The sequence below is a fragment of the Pseudophryne corroboree genome, chromosome 7 (genome assembly GCF_028390025.1).
Source record: "Pseudophryne corroboree isolate aPseCor3 chromosome 7, aPseCor3.hap2, whole genome shotgun sequence".
Classification (NCBI taxonomy): Eukaryota; Metazoa; Chordata; class Amphibia; order Anura; family Myobatrachidae; genus Pseudophryne; species Pseudophryne corroboree.
In genome coordinates, this window is record NC_086450.1 from 35064291 (window position 1) to 35082025 (window position 17735).

At 44.8% G+C, this 17735-nt stretch overlaps 1 protein-coding gene across 5 annotated transcripts in view; it reads left to right on the top strand.

Annotated features, from left to right (window-relative positions):
- Nucleotides 1-17735, top strand: part of LOC134944371 (aldehyde oxidase 1-like) — a 267367-nt gene that overhangs the window by 206167 nt on the left and 43465 nt on the right. For all 5 annotated transcript variants that reach the window (XM_063932949.1, XM_063932950.1, XM_063932951.1 and 2 more), the window contains one exon: nucleotides 530-658. In XM_063932949.1, the coding sequence (XP_063789019.1) occupies nucleotides 530-658 (129 nt within the window). The remainder of the gene's footprint in view (nucleotides 1-529; nucleotides 659-17735) is intronic.

Below are 17735 nucleotides of genomic sequence, written 5' to 3' on the forward strand. Positions count from 1 at the left end.
CAATGTTTTAGAAAAAGGTAATCAAGATAATATTGATACATTACATATTCTATAAGCAGCCTAAAGTCTTCCTACAGTACCGGTTGTGCATTAGAGAGCTGCAGGGAAGCCCCGCCCCCTCTTCCCCCTCATTGGAGGGGGGGGGGGGGAGAGAGAGACATTTGTTGGACAAGACAGCTAGCGAGCCGGTGAATGACCGGTCCCTTATACAAGTGTACACAGTATATTTGTTGGGATGTCTGAGCTCTGTTTCCTATAGAAAGATGTTGCTGGTAAGGTTGATGGGAGCCCTCTATGACCTCTCTGTAATGACACATTACTGCACTCCCTATGCTATCTGGCCTTTATTCACTTTGATTCACATTGAAGACTGAGGACATACTGTACAGCAGAGCTAAGAATAATCATTGAAAGCTGTTCTAAGTAACACTCGTTGAGCTTACCTTACCATTAAATGCATGTCAGTGTCTCCCGGGGACGGTGTAATGCCATTTCAGATGACACAAATCTACTTTTACCTGCATACTAGATTGCAAGCCGGGAATTACACATCCCAATATCCTATGTGTACATCTCCGAGACCAGCACAGTGTCTGTACCCAATTCCATTCCAACTGGAGGTTCCATCAGCACTGATGTGTATGGGATGGCGGTCAAGGTATGACTTTGCCTTCATTGTAGAGTTATTGTTTCTTTATTATTTGTTAATGTTTATATATATATAGCGCCGGTATGTTCCATGGTCCTGAAAGCAAAGACTGCTGCCCTATTTGTGTCATGGGGAACGGGCAGACAGGGGCATGGCATGACCACTCCCTCTCTGTGCATTGTGGTGGCGCACACTACAGGAAAATAGTGCATGGCCACGCCCCTCCCCTTCCCAGTTCCCAGGCTCTCCCCGTAACACAAATAGAAGGTGGATTGGTGTGAAGGGGAACGTTTGCCTAAATGAAACTAAACCACTATAAGTGTGACTGCGGTGAAAGAATAATAAATATGGTCAGTTTATTAACAGTTTGTGAAATGATGAAACGTTGCAAATTAATGTGGTAGGGACGGGCGCACGGGAAAAGGGAGTATGGTCTCACGTCACAGGGACTCAGCTGCAAGTTATTAGGACATGCTGCAAGTCACGAGGACATGGCCCTAGGTGACTTCGAGATAAATTTACTAAGATGGGAGTTCTATTTAAGATGGGATGTTGCCCATAGCAGATTACAGGTACTATATTCTAGAAGGTGCTAGATAAATGAGAAGTAGAATTTGATTGGTTGCTATGGGCAACAATAAGATTTTACTTACCGATAAATCTATTTCTCGTAGTCCGTAGTGGATGCTGGGGACTCCGTCAGGACCATGGGGATTAGCGGCTCCGCAGGAGACAGGGCACAAAACTAAAGCTTTAGGATCAGGTGGTGTGTACTGGCTCCTCCCCCTATGACCCCCCTCCAAGCCTCAGTTAGGATACTGTGCCCGGACGAGCGTACACAATAAGGAAGGATATTGAATCCCGGGTAAGACTCATACCAGCCACACCAATCACACCGTATAACTTGTGATCTGAACCCAGTTAACAGTATGACAAACGTAGGAGCCTCTGAACAGACGGCTCACAACAATAACAACCCGATTTTTTTGTAACAACAACTATGTACAAGTATTGCAGACAATCCGCACTTGGGATGGGCGCCCAGCATCCACTACGGACTACGAGAAATAGATTTATCGGTAAGTAAAATCTTATTTTCTCTGACGTCCTAAGTGGATGCTGGGGACTCCGTCAGGACCATGGGGATTATACCAAAGCTCCCAAACGGGCGGGAGAGTGCGGATGACTCTGCAGCACCGAGTGAGAGAACTCCAGGTCCTCCTCAGCCAGGGTGTGCCCCTGACCAAGTAGCAGCTCGGCAAAGTTGTAAAGCCGAGACCCCTCGGGCAGTCGCCCAAGATGAGCCCACCTTCCTTGTGGAATGGGCATTTATATATATTTTGGCTGTGGCAGTCCTGCCACAGAATGTGCAAGCTGAATTGTACTACACATTCAACTAGCAATCGTCTGCTTAGAAGCAAGAGCACCCAGTTTTTTGGGTGCATACAGGATAACAGCAAGTCAGTTTTCCTGACTCCAGCCGTCCTGGAAATCTATATTTTCAGGGCCCTGACAACATCTAGCAACTTGGAGTCCTCCAAGTCTCTAGTAGCCGCAGGTACCACAATAAGCTGGTTCAGATGAAACGCTGACACCAACTTAGGGAGAAACTGGGGACGAGTCCGCAGCTCTGCCCTGTCCGAATGGACAATCAGATATGGGCTTTTGTGAGACAAAGCCGCCAATTCTGACACTCGCCTGGCCGAGGCCAGGGCCAACATCATGGTCACTTTCCATGTGAGATATTTCAAATCCACAGATTTGAGCGGTTTAAACCAACGTGATTTGAGGAATCCCAGGACTACGTTGAGATCCCACAGTGCCACTGGAGGCACAAAAGGGGGTTGTATATGCAGTACTCCCTTGTCAAATTTCTGGACTTCAGGAACTGAAGCCAATTCTTTCTGGAAGAAAATCGACAGGGCCGAAATTTGAACCTTAATGGACCCCAATTTGAGGCCCATAGACACTCCTGTTTGCAGGAAATGCAGGAATCGACCGAGTTGAAATTTCTTCGTGGGGCCTTCCTGGCCTCACACCACGCAACATATTTTCGCCACATGTGGTGATAATGTTGTGCGGTCACCTCCTTCCTGGCTTTGACCAGGGTAGGAATGACCTCTTCCGGAATGCCTTTTTCCCTTAGGATCCGGCGTTCAACTGCCATGCCGTCAAACGCAGCCGCGGTAAGTCTTGGAACAGACCTGGTACTTGCTGAAACAAGTCCCTTCTTATCGGCAGAGGCCCTGAGTCCTCTGTGAGCATCTCTTGAAGTTCCGGGTACCAAGTCCTTCTTGGCCCATCCGGAGCCACGAGTATAGTTCTTACTCCTCTACGTCTTATAATTCTCAGTACCTTTGGTATGAGAAGCAGAGGAGGGAACACATACACCGACTGGTACACCCCTGGTGTTACCAGAACGTCCACAGCTATTGCCTGAGGGTCTCTTGACCTGGCGCAATACCTGTCCAGTTTTTTGTTCAGGCGGGACGCCATCATGTCCACCTTTTGTCTTTCCCAACGGTGCACAATCATGTGGAAAAAACTTCTCGATGAAGTCCCCACTCTCCCGGGTGGAGGTCGTGCTGAGGAAGTCTGCTTCCCAGTTGTCCACTCCCGGAATGAAAAACTGCTGACAGTGCTATCACATGATTTTCCGCCCAGCGAAGAATCCTTGCAGTTTCTGCCATTGTCCTCCTGCTTCTTGTGCCGCCCTGTCTGTTTACGTGGGCGACTGCCGTGATGTTGTCCCACTGGATCAATACCGGCTGACCTTGAAGCAGAGGTCTTGCTAAGCTTAGAGCATTGTAAATTGCCCTTAGCTCCAGTATATTTATGTGGAGAGAAGTCTCCAGACTATATCACACTCCCTGGAAATTTTTTCCCTGTGTGACTGCTCGCCAGCCTTTCAAGCTGGAATCCGTGGTCACCAGGACCCAGTCCTGAATGCATAACTGTGGCCCTTTAGTAGATGAGCACTCTGCAGCCACCACAGAAGAGACACCCTTGTCCTTGGAGACAGGGTTATCCGCTGATGCATCTGAAGATGCGATCCGGACCATTTGTCCAGCAGATCCCACTGAAAAGTTCTTGCGTGAAATCTGCCGAATGGAATCGCTTCGTAAGAAGCCACCATTTTTCCCAGGACCCTTGTGCAATGATGCACTGACACTTTTCCTGGTTTTTGGAGGTTCCTGACTAGCTCGGATAACTCCCTGGCTTTCTCCTCCGGGAGAAACACCTTTTTCTGGACTGTGTCCAGAATCATCCCTAGGGACAGCAGACGTGTCGTCGGAGACCGCTGCGATTTTGGAATATTTAGAATCCACCCGTGCTGTCGTAGAACTACTTGAGATAGTGCTACTCAGACCTCCAACTGTTCTCTGGACCTTGCCCTTATCAGGAGATCGTCCAAGTAAGGGATAATTAAGACGCCTTTTCTTTGAAGAAGAATCATCATTTCGGCCATTACCTTGGTAAAGACCCGGGGTGCCGTGGACAATCCAAACGGCAGCGTCTGAAACTGATAGTGACAGTTTAGTACCACGAACCTGAGGTACCCTTTGTGAGAAGGGCAAATTTGGACATGGAGGTAAGCATCCTTGATGTCCAGGGACACCATATAGTCCCCTTCTTCCTGGTTCGCTATCACTGCTCTGAGTGACTCCATTTAGAATAGGTCTCACCGAGCCGTCTGGCTTCAGTACCACAATATAGTGTGGAATAATACCCCTTTACTTGTTGTAGGAGGGGTACTGTGATTATCACCTGCTGGGAATACAGCTTGTGAATTGTTTCCAATACTGCCTCCCTGTCGGAGGTAGACGTTGGTAAAGCAAACTTCAGGAACTTGCGAGGGGGAGACGTCTCGAATTTCCAATCTGTACCCCTGGGATACTACTTGTAGGATCCAGGGGTCCACTTGCGAGTGAGCCCACTGCGTGCTGAAACTCTTGAGACGACCCCCCACCGCACCTGTTTGTACGGCCCCAGCGTCATGCTGAGGACTTGGCAGAAGCGGTGGAAGGCTTCTGTTCCTGGGAATGGGCTGCCTGCTGCAGTCTTCTTCCCTTACCTCTATCCCTGGGCAGATATTATGGGGACGAAAGGACTGAGGCTGAAAAGACTATGTCTTTTTCTGCTGAGATGTGACTTGAGGTAAAAAAGGTGGATTTTCTAGCTGTTGCCGTGGCCACCAGGTCCGATGGACCGACCCCAAATAACTCCTCCCCTTTATACGGCAATACTTCCATGTGCCGTTTGGAATCTGCATCACCTGACCACTGTCGTGTCCATAAACATCGTCTGGCAGATATGGACATCGCACTTACTCTTGATGCCAGAGTTTCGCATATATAGAAATGCATCTTTTAAATGCTCTATAGTCAATAAAATACTGTCCCTGTCAAGGGTATCAATATTTCCAGTCAGGGAATCCGACCAAGCCACCCCAGCGCTGCCCATCCAGGCTGAGGCGATCGCTGGTCGCAGTATAACACCAGTATGTGTGTATATACTTTTTAGGATATTTTCCAACCTCCTATCAGTTGGCTCCTTGAGGGCGTCCGTATCTGGAGACGGTAACGCCACTTGTTTTTATAAGCGTGTGAGCGCCTTATCCACCCTAAGGTGTGTTTCCCAACGCGCCATAACTTCTGGCGGGAAAGGGTATACCGCCAATAATTTTCTATCGGGGGAAACCCACGCATCATCACACACTTCATTTAATTTATCTGATTCAGGAAAAACCACATGTAGTTTTTTCACACTCCACATAATACCCTTTTTTTGTGGTACTTGTAGTATCAGAAATATGTAACATCTCCTTCATTGCCCTTAACAAGTAACGTGTGGCCCTAAAGGAAAATATGTTTGTTTCTTCACCGTCGACACTGGAGTCAGTGTCCGTGTCTGTGTCGACCGACTGAGGTAAAAAAGGACGTTTTAACGCCCCTGACGGTGTTTTAGACGCCTGGACAGGTACTAATTGGTTTGCCGGCCGTCTCATGTCGTCAACCGACCTTGCAGCGTGTTGACATTATCACGTAATTCCTTAAATAAGCCATCCATTCCGGTGTCGACTCCCTAGAGAGTGACATCACCATTACCGGCAATTGCTCCGCCTCCTCACCAACATCGTCCTCATACATGTCGACACACAAGTACCGACACACAGCACACACACAGGGAATGCTCTGATAGAGGACAGGACCCCACTAGCCCTTTGGGGAGACAGAGGGAGAGTTTGCCAGCACACACCAAAAACGCTATATTATACAGGGACAACCTTTATATAAGTGTTTTTCCCTTATAGCATTTTAATATATATATACATATCGCCAAATAAGTGCCCCCCCTCTCTGTTTTAACCCTGTTTCTGTAGTGCAGTGCAGGGGAGAGCCTGGGAGCCTTCCCACCAGCATTTCTGTGAGGGAAAATGGCGCTGTGTGCTGAGGAGAATAGGCCCCGCCCCCTTTTCGGCGGGCTTCTTCTCCCGTTTTTCTGAGACCTGGCAGGGGTTAAATACATCCATATAGCCTCCAGGGGCTATATGTGATGTATTTTTAGCCAGAATAAGGTATTATACATTGCTGCCCAGGGCGCCCCCAGCAACGCCCTGCACCCTCCGTGACCGTTGGTGTGAAGTGTGTGACAACAATGGCGCACAGCTGCAGTGCTGTGCGCTACCTTCATGAAGACTGAAAAGCCTTCTGCCGCCGGTTTCTGGACCTTCAATCTTCAGCATCTGCAAGGGGGGTCGGCGGCGCGGCTCCGGGACGAACCCCAGGGTGAGACCTGTGTTCCGACTCCCTCTGGAGCTAATGGTGTCCAGTAGCCTAAGAAGCCAATCCATCCTGCACGCAGGTGAGTTGAACTTCTCTCCCCTAAGTCCCTCGATGCAGTGAGCCTGTTGCCAGCAGGACTCACTGAAAATAAGAAACCTAAAAACTTTTTCTAAGCAGCTCCTTAAGAGAGCCACCTAGATTGCACCCTGCTCGGACGGGCACAAAAACCTAACTGAGGCTTGGAGGGGGGTCATAGGGGGAGGAGCCAGTACACACCACCTGATCCTAAAGCTTTAGTTTTGTGCCCTGTCTCCTGCGGAGCCGCTAATCCCCATGGTCCTGACGGAGTCCCCAGCATCCACTTAGGACGTCAGAGAAAATAAGAATTTACTTACCGATAATTCTATTTCTCGGAGTCCGTAGTGGATGCTGGGGTTCCTGAAAGGACCATGGGGAATAGCGGCTCCGCAGGAGACAGGGCACAAAAAGTAAAGCTTTAGGATCAGGTGGTGTGCACTGGCTCCTCCCCCTATGACCCTCCTCCAAGCCTCAGTTAGGATACTGTGCCCGGACGAGCGTACACAATAAGGAAGGATTTTGAATCCCGGGTAAGACTCATACCAGCCACACCAATCACACTGTACAACCTGTGATCTGAACCCAGTTAACAGTATGATAACAGCGGAGCCTCTGAAAAGATGGCTCACAACAATAATAACCCGATTTTTGTAACTATGTACAAGTATTGCAGATAATCCGCACTTGGGATGGGCGCCCAGCATCCACTACGGACTCCGAGAAATAGAATTATCGGTAAGTAAATTCTTATTTTCTCTATCGTCCTAGTGGATGCTGGGGTTCCTGAAAGGACCATGGGGATAATACCAAAGCTCCCAAACGGGCGGGAGAGTGCGGATGACACTGCAGCACCGAATGAGAGAACTCCAGGTCCTCCTTAGCCAGGGTATCAAATTTGTAGGATTTTACCAACGTGTTTGCCCCTGACTAAATAGCCGCTCGGCAAAGTTGTAAAGCCGAGACCCCTCGGGCAGCCGCCCAAGATAAGCCCACCTTCCTTGTGGAATGGGCATTTACATATTTTGGCTGTGGCAGGCCTGCCACAGAATGTGCAAGCTGAATTGTATTACACATCCAACTAGCAATAGTCTGCTTAGAAGCAAGAGCACCCAGTTTGTTGGGTGCATACAGGATAACAGCAAGTCAGTTTTCCTGACTCCAGCCGTCCTGGAACCTATATTTACAGGGCCCTGACAACATCTAGCAACCTGGAGTCCTCCAAGTCCCTAGTAGGCGCAAGGCACCAAAATAAGCTGGTTCAGGTGAAACACTGACACCACCTTAGGGAGAGAACTGGGGACGAGTCCGCAGCTCTGCCCTGTCCAAATGGACAACCAGATATGGGCTTTTTTGAGAAAAAAACCACCAATTTGACACTCGCCTGGTCCAGGCCAGGGCCAAGAGCATGGTCACTTTTCATGTGAGATGCTTCAAATCCACAGATTTGACTGGTTTTAAACCAATGTGATTTGAGGAATCCCAGAACTACGTTGAGATCCCACAGTGCCACTGGAGGCACAAAAGGGGGTTGTATATGCAATACTCCCTTGACAAACTTCTGGACTTCAGGAACTGAAGCCACTTCTTTCTGGAAGAAAATCGACAGGGCCGAAATTTGAACCTTAATGGACCCCAATTTGAGGCCCATAGACACTCCCGTTTGCAGGAAATGCAGGAATCGACCGAGTTGAAATTTCTTCGTGGGGCCTTTCTGGCCTCACACCACGCAACATATTTTTGCCACATGTGGTGATAATGTTGTGCGGTCACCTCCTTTCTAGCTTTGACCAGGGTAGGAATGACCTCTTCCGGAATGCCTTTTTCCCTTAGGATCCGGCGTTCCACCGCCATGCCGTCAAACGCAGCTGCGGTAAGTCTTGGAACAGACATGGTACTTGCTGAAACAAGTCCCTTCTTAGCGGCAGAGGCCACAAGTCCTCTGTGAGCATCTCTTGAAGTTCCGGGTACCAAATCCTTCTTGGCCAATCCGGAGCCATGAGTATAGTTCTTACTCCTCTACGTCTTATAAGTCTCAGTACCTTAGGTATGAGAAGCAGAGGATGGAACACATACACCGACTGGTACATCCATGGTGTTACCAGAACGTCCACAGCTATTGCCTGAGGGTCTCTTAACCTGGCGCAATACCTGTCCCGTTTTTTGTTCAGACGGGACGCCATCATGTCCACCTTTGGTATTTCCCAACGGTTTACAATCATGTGGAAAACTTCCCGATGAAGTTTCCATTCTGCCGGGTGGAGGTCGTGCCTGCTGAGGAAGTCTGCTTCCCAGTTTCCATTCCCGGAATGAAACACTGCTGACAGTGCTATCACATGATTTTCCGCCCAGCGAAAAGTCCTTGCAGTTTTTGCCATTGCCCTCCTGCTTCTTGTGCCGCCCTGTCTATTTACGTGGGCGACTGCCGTGATGTTTTTCCCACTGGATCAATACCGGCTGACCTTGAAGCAGAGGTCTTGCTAAGCTTAGAGTATTATAAATTTACCCTTAGCTCCAGTATATTTATGTGGAGAAAAGTCTCCAGACTTGATCACACTCCCTGGAAATTTTTTCCTTGTGTGACTGCTCCCCAGCCTCTCGGGCTGGCCTCCGTGGTCACCAGCATCCAATCCTGAATGCCGAATCTGCGGCCCTCTAGAAGATGAGCACTCTGTAACCACCACAGGAGAGACACCCTTGTCCTTGGATATAGGGTTATCCGCTGATGCATCTGAAGATGCGATCCGGACCATTTGTCCAGCAGATCCCACTGAAAAATTCTTGCGTGAAATCTGCCGAATGGAATTGCTTCGTAGGAAGTCACCATCTTTACCAGGACCCTTGTGCAATGATGCACTGATTTTAGGAGGTTCCTGACTAGCTCGGATAACTCCCTGGCTTTCTCTTCCGGGAGAAACACCTTTTTCTGGACTGTGTCCAGAATCATCCCTAGGCACAGCAGACTTGTCGTCGGGATCAGCTGCGATTTTGGAATATTTAGAATCCACCCGTGCTGTTGTAGCAGTATCCGAGATAGTGCTACTCCGACCTCCAACTGTTCCCTGGACTTTGCCCTTATCAGGAGATCGTCCAAGTAAGGGATAATTAAGACGCCTTTTCTTCGAAGAAGAATCATCATTTCGGCCATTACCTTGGTAAAGACCCGGGGTGCCGTGGACAATCCAAACGGCAGCGTCTGAAACTGATAGTGACAGTTCTGTACCACGAACCTGAGGTACCCTTAGTGAGAAGGGCAAATTTTGGACATGGAGGTAAGCATCCCTGATGTCTCGGGACACTATATAGTCCCCTTCTTCCTGGTTCGTTATCACTGCTCTGAGTGACTCCATCTTGATTTGAACCTTTGTAAGTGTTCAAATTTTTTTAGATTTAGAATAGGTCTCACCTAGCCTTCTGGCTTCAGTACCACAATATAATGTGGAATAATACCCCTTTTCTTGTTGTAGGAGGGGTAATTTGATTATCACCTGCTGGGAATACAGCTTGTGAATTGTTTCCCATACTGCCTCCTTGTCGGAGGGAGACCTTGGTAAACCAGACTTCAGGAGCCTGCGAAGGGGAAACGTCTCGACATTCCAATCTGTACCCCTGGGATACTACATGTAGGATCCAGGGGTCCTGTACGGTCCCAGCGTCATGCTGAGAGCTTGGCAGAAGCGGTGGAACGCTTCTGTTCCTGGGAATGGGCTGCCTGCTGCAGTCTTCTTCCCTTTCCTCTATCCCTGGGCAGATATGACTCTTATAGGGACGAAAGGACTGAGGCTGAAAAGACGGTGTCTTTTTCTGCAGAGATGTGACTTAGGGTAAAAACGGTGGATTTTCCAGCAGTTGCCGTGGCCACCAGGTCCGATGGACCGACCCCAAATAACTCCTCTTCCTTTATACGGCAATACACCTTTGTGCCGTTTGGAATCTGCATCACCTGACCACTGTCGTGTCCATAAACATCTTCTGGCAGATATGGACATCGCACTTACTCTTGATGCCAGAGTGCAAATATCCCTCTGTGCATCTCGCATATATAGAAAATGCATCCTTTAAATGCTCTATAGTCAATAAAATACTGTCCCTGTCAAGGGTATCAATATTTTTAGTCAGGGAATCCGACCAAGCCACCCCAGCTCTGCACATCCAGGCTGAGGCGATCGCTGGTCGCAGTATAACACCAGTATGTGTGTATATACTTTTTATGATATTTTCCAGCCTCCTGTCAGCTGGCTCCTTTAGGACGGCCCTATCTATAGACGGTACCGCCACTTGTTTTGATAAGCGTGTGAGCGCCTTATCCACCCTAAGGGGTGTTTCCCAACGCGCCCTAACTTCTGGCGGGAAAGGGTATACCGCCCATAATTTTCTATCGGGGGGAACCCACGCATCATCACACACTTCATTTAATTTATCTGATTCAGGAAAAACTACGGTAGTTTTTTCACATCCCACATAATACCCTCTTTTGTGGTACTTGTAGTATCAGAAATATGTAACACCTCCTTCATTGCCCTTAACGTGTGGCCCTAATAAGGAATACGTTTGTTTATTCACCGTCGACACTGGATTCAGTGTCCGTGTCTGTGTCTGTGTCGACCGACTAAAGTAAACGGGCGTTTTAAAACCCCTGACGGTGTTTCTGAGACGTCTGGACCGGTACTAATTGTTTGTCGGCCGTCTCATGTCGTCAACCGACCTTGCAGCGTGTTGACATTATCACGTAATTCCCTAAATAAGCCATCCATTCCGGTGTCGACTCCCTAGAGAGTGACATCACCATTACAGGCAATTGCTCCGCCTCCTCACCAACATCGTCCTCATACATGTCGACACACACGTACCGACACACAGCACACACACAGGGAATGCTCTGATAGAGGACAGGACCCACTAGCCCTTTGGAGAGACAGAGGGAGAGTTTGCCAGCACACACCAAAAACGCTATAATTATATAGGGACAACCTTATATAAGTGTTTTCCCTTATAGCATCTTTTATATATTTCTAACGCCAAATTAGTGCCCCCCCTCTCTGTTTTAACCCTGTTTCTGTAGTGCAGTGCAGGGGAGAGCCTGGGAGCCTTCCCTCCAGCCTTTCTGTGAGGGAAAATGGCGCTTTGTGCTGAGGAGATAGGCCCCGCCCCTTTTTCGGCGGGCTCGTCTCCCGCTCTTTAATGGATTCTGGCAGGGGTTAAATATCTCCATATAGCCCCCGGAGGCTATATGTGAGGTATTTTTAGCCAAAAAAGGTTTTCATTTGCCTCCCAGGGCGCCCCCCTCCCAGCGCCCTGCACCCTCAGTGACTGCCGTGTGAAGTGTGCTGAGAGGAAATGGCGCACAGCTGCAGTGCTGTGCGCTACCTTAAGAAGACTGAGGAGTCTTCTGCCGCCGATTCTGGACCTCTTCTCGTTTCAGCATCTGCAAGGGGGCCGGCGGCGAGGCTCCGGTGACCATCCAGGCTGTGATCGTCCCTCTGGAGCTAATGTCCAGTAGCCAAAGAAGCCAATCCATCCTGCACGCAGGTGAGTTCACTTCTTCTCCCCTAAGTCCCTCGTTGCAGTGATTCTGTTGCCAGCAGGACTCACTGTAAAATAAAAAACCTAAGCTAAACTTTTCTAAGCAGCTCTTTAGGAGAGCCACCTAGATTGCACCCTTCTCGGCCGGGCACAAAAATCTAACTGAGGCCTGGAGGAGGGTCATAGGGGGAGGAGCCAGTGCACACCACCTGATCCTAAAGCTTTACTTTTTGTGCCCTGTCTCCTGCGGAGCCGCTATTCCCCATGGTCCTTTCAGGAACCCCAGCATCCACTAGGACGATAGAGAAATCCCATCTTAAACAGAACTCCCATCTTAGTAAATTTACCCCTTCCTGTCTAAACATTCTGGCCAAGCAGAGCGTCAGTAGGTGAAGCTGCTCAGCCAGGCCTCCAGACGGGAAATGATGAACATTCCAAATCGCTGCGGCAGGAACGGACCGCGGTATTGATTTATGGAATCATATTTATGAATATTAATATTTAATATATCATATATGGTATTTAATATATGGATATATTTCAATTAATATGCATTTATCATATATATCTGCAAATATATTATGTCAGGCTTACAAACTAATTGGCTGATACATATATGCAGTCCTTATACATATGACTTATGAAGTTATTAAGTTAAGATTCCTTAAAGAGAGTTCAAGCTTGAATATTACCGCTCTTTTTATATGATTCTTTATTTACAGGCAGATCAAATCGTACAGAATAAGATATACACAGTAGTGATATATATACTAATTATAATTATATATGCTTCCTTCGTTACATAACATAAAACAACATGACATAAGTTTCACAAACAGTTTCAATTGCTAACATAAAATGTATACTTGCAAGTTAAAGATTGCCATCCCAAGAATCATTCCTTCTGCATGTTCTCCATGACTTCTCCTCCTGACTGACTTCCTTCCTTCTCCTTCTTCTTCTCCCTCTCCCTCTTCCTTCTAACTCCTAACTACAAGTCTGGTCCTTTTATCTCATATTTTACCAATTCAAACTATCATATTCTCATAGTTTCCAATGGAATAGGTAATTATAGGTTTGTCAGATTCCAAGGTGTAATAAAACAAACATTGAACTGGGCTGTCGTGTCCTGTTCACGGAGGCATGGTGTCATAAAAGTGTGGTGTCCACACTGCCTTAAGCAAGTATAGTATTGTAAAATCTGGAATGTCTTTTCATCCAAAGTTCTGTTGTATTGACAAGTTTTCCTGGGGTCGGTTACACAATGTTTTATCAATGGATGTGATCTCTTTTCATAGTAGTTAATTTATACTCCCTAGCTTTTAACCTTCACTGGACAATAGACAAACCAGTAGATTCTGATCTACTGTAAGCACACCTGTGAATTCCAATGACCAACAGAGCTCTGTCACATACCTATTATCATTTATGGCCTAATACCTTTTCTCTACAATGACTCTTGATCTTACTGTAACCTCTCTGGCCTTATTTATGACTAGAGCAGAATAAACCTGTTCCCTACACTATTTTTTACCATCTTGCTGTAAAACACAAATATACAGTATATCTATATAAACACATACACAAACCTAATCTCTTAAATCAGCTAAACATTACCTCATACATTCAAACTTATTTCATATCTATTCCTTACTATATATATCCAGTATACTGTCCACTATGGTAACATCGCCTATTTATAATGAATTATATTTTGATTCAGACAATATCCATTGCCCTAATATTATACTAAGTGCAGACAATTACCTATAAGGCAACAGTCGCCCCCTTGTGGCCATGAGAAATTCTTTTGATTGGCCACACATTAAACTAGCGTAATTGCTTCCAAATACATTTCAAAATATTCCTTCAAACATAACTTTCGTTGTAACCATAATATATACCATAAGTGTAATAATAATAACCATTATGATTTTAAAAATCTCTAAAAATTCTTAGCTTACCTAACCTTATTCTACTTTTAACTAAAGCAGACAAAACTGAGGTTTTTATTCAGTATTCATGAGGAAAACTAATTTCTACAGACATTTGGAATACCATAGCCCAATTGTAGACCTTTTTTCTGTATCTGGATCAGTACGTTTGGACATTTTTGCTGTTCTTGTATGTAGCAATTTACTGGGATAAGACTGTCATCTGCGTGGTTTGCTTGCAATTGGAGATGCCTTGCGTTTGCATTATGGCCTTGCGTTTGCAACATTTGCACCATTACTAGAAGTAGAATTCTTCGTAGCAGCTGCTCCTTTGCTTGCCATTTCGCTGTTTGAGGCAGAGGGCTGTGTACGTCGAGTGCTGTGTCTTGAACATTCAGTACTTGTGACGACCCTCAGTAATAGTCTTTATACAGTCTTTAGCAGTTCTGTTTCCTTTGCGTTTATCCAATGCCGCAGTTGTGACCAGTGTCCATATTGCTTTTGCACAAACAGGTTGTGATTTTGAATAGAACAGGCATATATGAAACAGTCTTTTTTTTTTTTTTTTTCTTTCTTTCTTTCCTTGCTTGTTAATAGTAGGTCTTAATTGTCTTCGGGCAATAGTACCACAAATGGCTGTGAGTAGTACACCTACTCTGTTCTGTATTTCCTCACTGAATAAATTACCATGCAGTCTTAAATCTCCTTATTCTACCTTGTACCTATTTATACATCTCAATCTTACATAAACTTATACCAGTTTAACCCATATAAAGGCGTTTTCTATCCTACCTATATTTTGACTAATAATTATTTAAAATGCTTTTGATGTGTATATAGTAACATCCTATCAATACAATAAATGAATATAATTTTGCTTCAAACAGATATTAAATATCATTTAGGAATGGCTTTAAATATATCTAATTCCATCCAATATTATTTTATATGCAGCCATGTGCATATACAGTGACCCTGTTATGCTACAAATAATTATCTTAGACTTGTGACAGTCTTTATTAAGAGAATTATTCATCCCACTTAATAATCTCGGCCCAATTTGTTATAACGTGGTATACCATCCTGTATTAGATATTTAATTACTTTTGAAGCTTTTACGAAGGAAGCATAGGTAGTATCTATTGTGTAATATATAAAAAAAACATAAAATATTTACAAGGTATATATGCAATGATATAAAATATATCTCAGACAAATGTTTACATATATGTGATTAAGGTATATGAAGGGATGAGACAGTTCTGTATAATCACAGTGATGAGATGTGCTGTACACTGTTGTGGGAGTGTACATGTAGTTTGAAAGACAAGTAAATGATTACTTGTGATGAAAGGGTTAATGAAAACCTTCCCCTTTCTTGTGAAACTGGAAAACTCCTTGAGGATTTGTCCATATATCAGTCTTTAGGGATGCTATGTAGATTTTGCTGGATAGCAGCGATGAAAGGGTTAATGAAGACCTTTTCCCTTGTAAATTGGAGTCTTTTTGGAGTCTTGCACCATTCTGTATACAGGTTGCCAGGATTACTATGAATCAAACAAAAATACATACAATGACTATCACAGATATTTATACAGTGATTTAACATAGCTTGCTATGCATTCTGTCCTATCTGCTGCATGTTATCAGGTACAGAATTTACAAATGTGTCTTTTAACGATTGAATAACAAACAAACAATTGTTTCTGGCCTGTGCCAATCTTTCCTGTCACATTGTGTGTCAATGACAGCACAATTGTCGCTGCAGATATGATGCAGGTTTAATTTGGAAACTGTGGCTGTTTGAACATCAAAGCAAACAATGGCTTCATTGGATCTAACAAGTAAAGGAATGATACTACCGTATTCACTTGTGACCATACTCCCTTGTGATGCAGCCTGGTCCCAGACTGTCTTTAACCATAGCGTTTGCTGCTTGGTGTGGCTCCTTAGTTTGGAAGAATCTTGGAGCTTCTGAAAAAACCTACTTTTGTGGGGAGAGAAACTTGTTAAACTTTGCCAAATATGTATTGCAGGTCCCAGGGCTTTCTGTCTTTCCACACCTGTAATAAAATGGTTATGGCACCAGGGCATAAAAACATTTTCATCCTGGTGATCCTTTTTGTCATTGTTAATTGGTGTGTGGTTTGCAGAATGACACTCTGCATGTGGTCTCTCTGAGAGCATGCAAACATTTGCACCATCACTAGAAGTCTCTGAGTGCTCTGTGGGGGTTACATAAGTTTGGGAACTTTGTTTGTAAACATGCATTCCTGAATTAATTTCATGGATTTTCCCTTTAAACATGTTTCCAGGTGAATACATTTCAAGGTTTGCAACTCTGGTTGCCATGGGAGTTTTCACTATGGGGAACTTCCCCACCCCTGTGTGCACTGTACTGCTGCTATCAGTGTTTAAATCTGCTGACAATTCACCTTTGCCTAAGGGCATAACAAATTCTTCATTTACATTGGGAACTCTGAGAGTGTATTCAGCAGAATACTCATAATCTGAGTTACAATGATCTTCCCCCTTACTAGACACAGTATAGGGGACATCTCCTATTGCTGCTACCTCCTTTACATTAATGTGCTGTCTGATGATAGACACATCCGGCACATTGCTACTTTCTTCCTTTACCACAGAGGCTGTTCTGCTGGTGGTCTGTGTGACCATAGCAGACTCCATGCGCTGCACATTGATGCAGTCCTGCAACATGTAACTTTCCTTAATTTTAGGATCTTGACTGATTAAGTCATTTCTGACTCCTGTAGACTCTGTGTACAGAGTTTCACATACCTCAACACTATTCCTGTTTGGTGTTTCTATCTCAGCTTGCTTGCTGGATGTTATCTCTTCATCAGAGATCTTGACAATTTGATTACAAACTGTCAGGCTTTTCGCTTCTGCCCCAAACTTTTTCTGTTTATTTTTCTGTTTAAGGGACTTAAATAACGAATGCATTTTTGCATTAATGGTCAGGCACGCCTTACGAAGACGTGAACCTGATTCTTCTTTACATTTCTGTTTGGCTTCTAGAGCCGCAGTTCTGCGCATTTTTCTAAATGCTACAGAAAACTTTTGCATTTTTAACATTTCAATGCTAAATTTATATATTCTTTGTTTTTAGTACTGAAGGTATCCTCTCCTTAAGATTGACCGGTGTCTTAAGGTTAAACTCTAATACCTGGTACATTTATACATTTATTTGGAAATACTCTTTTCCACTGTGCACATTTTCTATTCTAGGCCTTTAAATTCTTTATTCTCATTTGTAACCTATTCCACTGTGATCTTGTATTTTGCCAGCAGGCTTATAGCCTTTGGTGCTGCTTCCTAATAGATATTATGTTAGTTAAAATAACGTATATTGCACTAACACATTTATCCTAGGTTATACAGAATACAAAATTGACATTACACAATGGTAATAAATTTTCATAGATACATCCCCACCGTGATTCTGCAGATTTGGTAGCCAGCTTATAGCATCTGCTACTCCTCATAAATATTATAGATCAGATAATCAGATTCAGTAATAACAAGTCCAATTCGTGGTCGCCAATATTGATTTATGGAATCATATTTATGAATATTAATATTTAATATATCATATATGGTATTTAATATATGGATATATTTCAATTAATATGCATTTATCATATATATCTGCAAATATATTATGTCAGGCTTACAAACTAATTGGCTGATACATATATGCAGTCCTTATACATATGACTTATGAAGTTATTAAGTTAAGATTCCTTA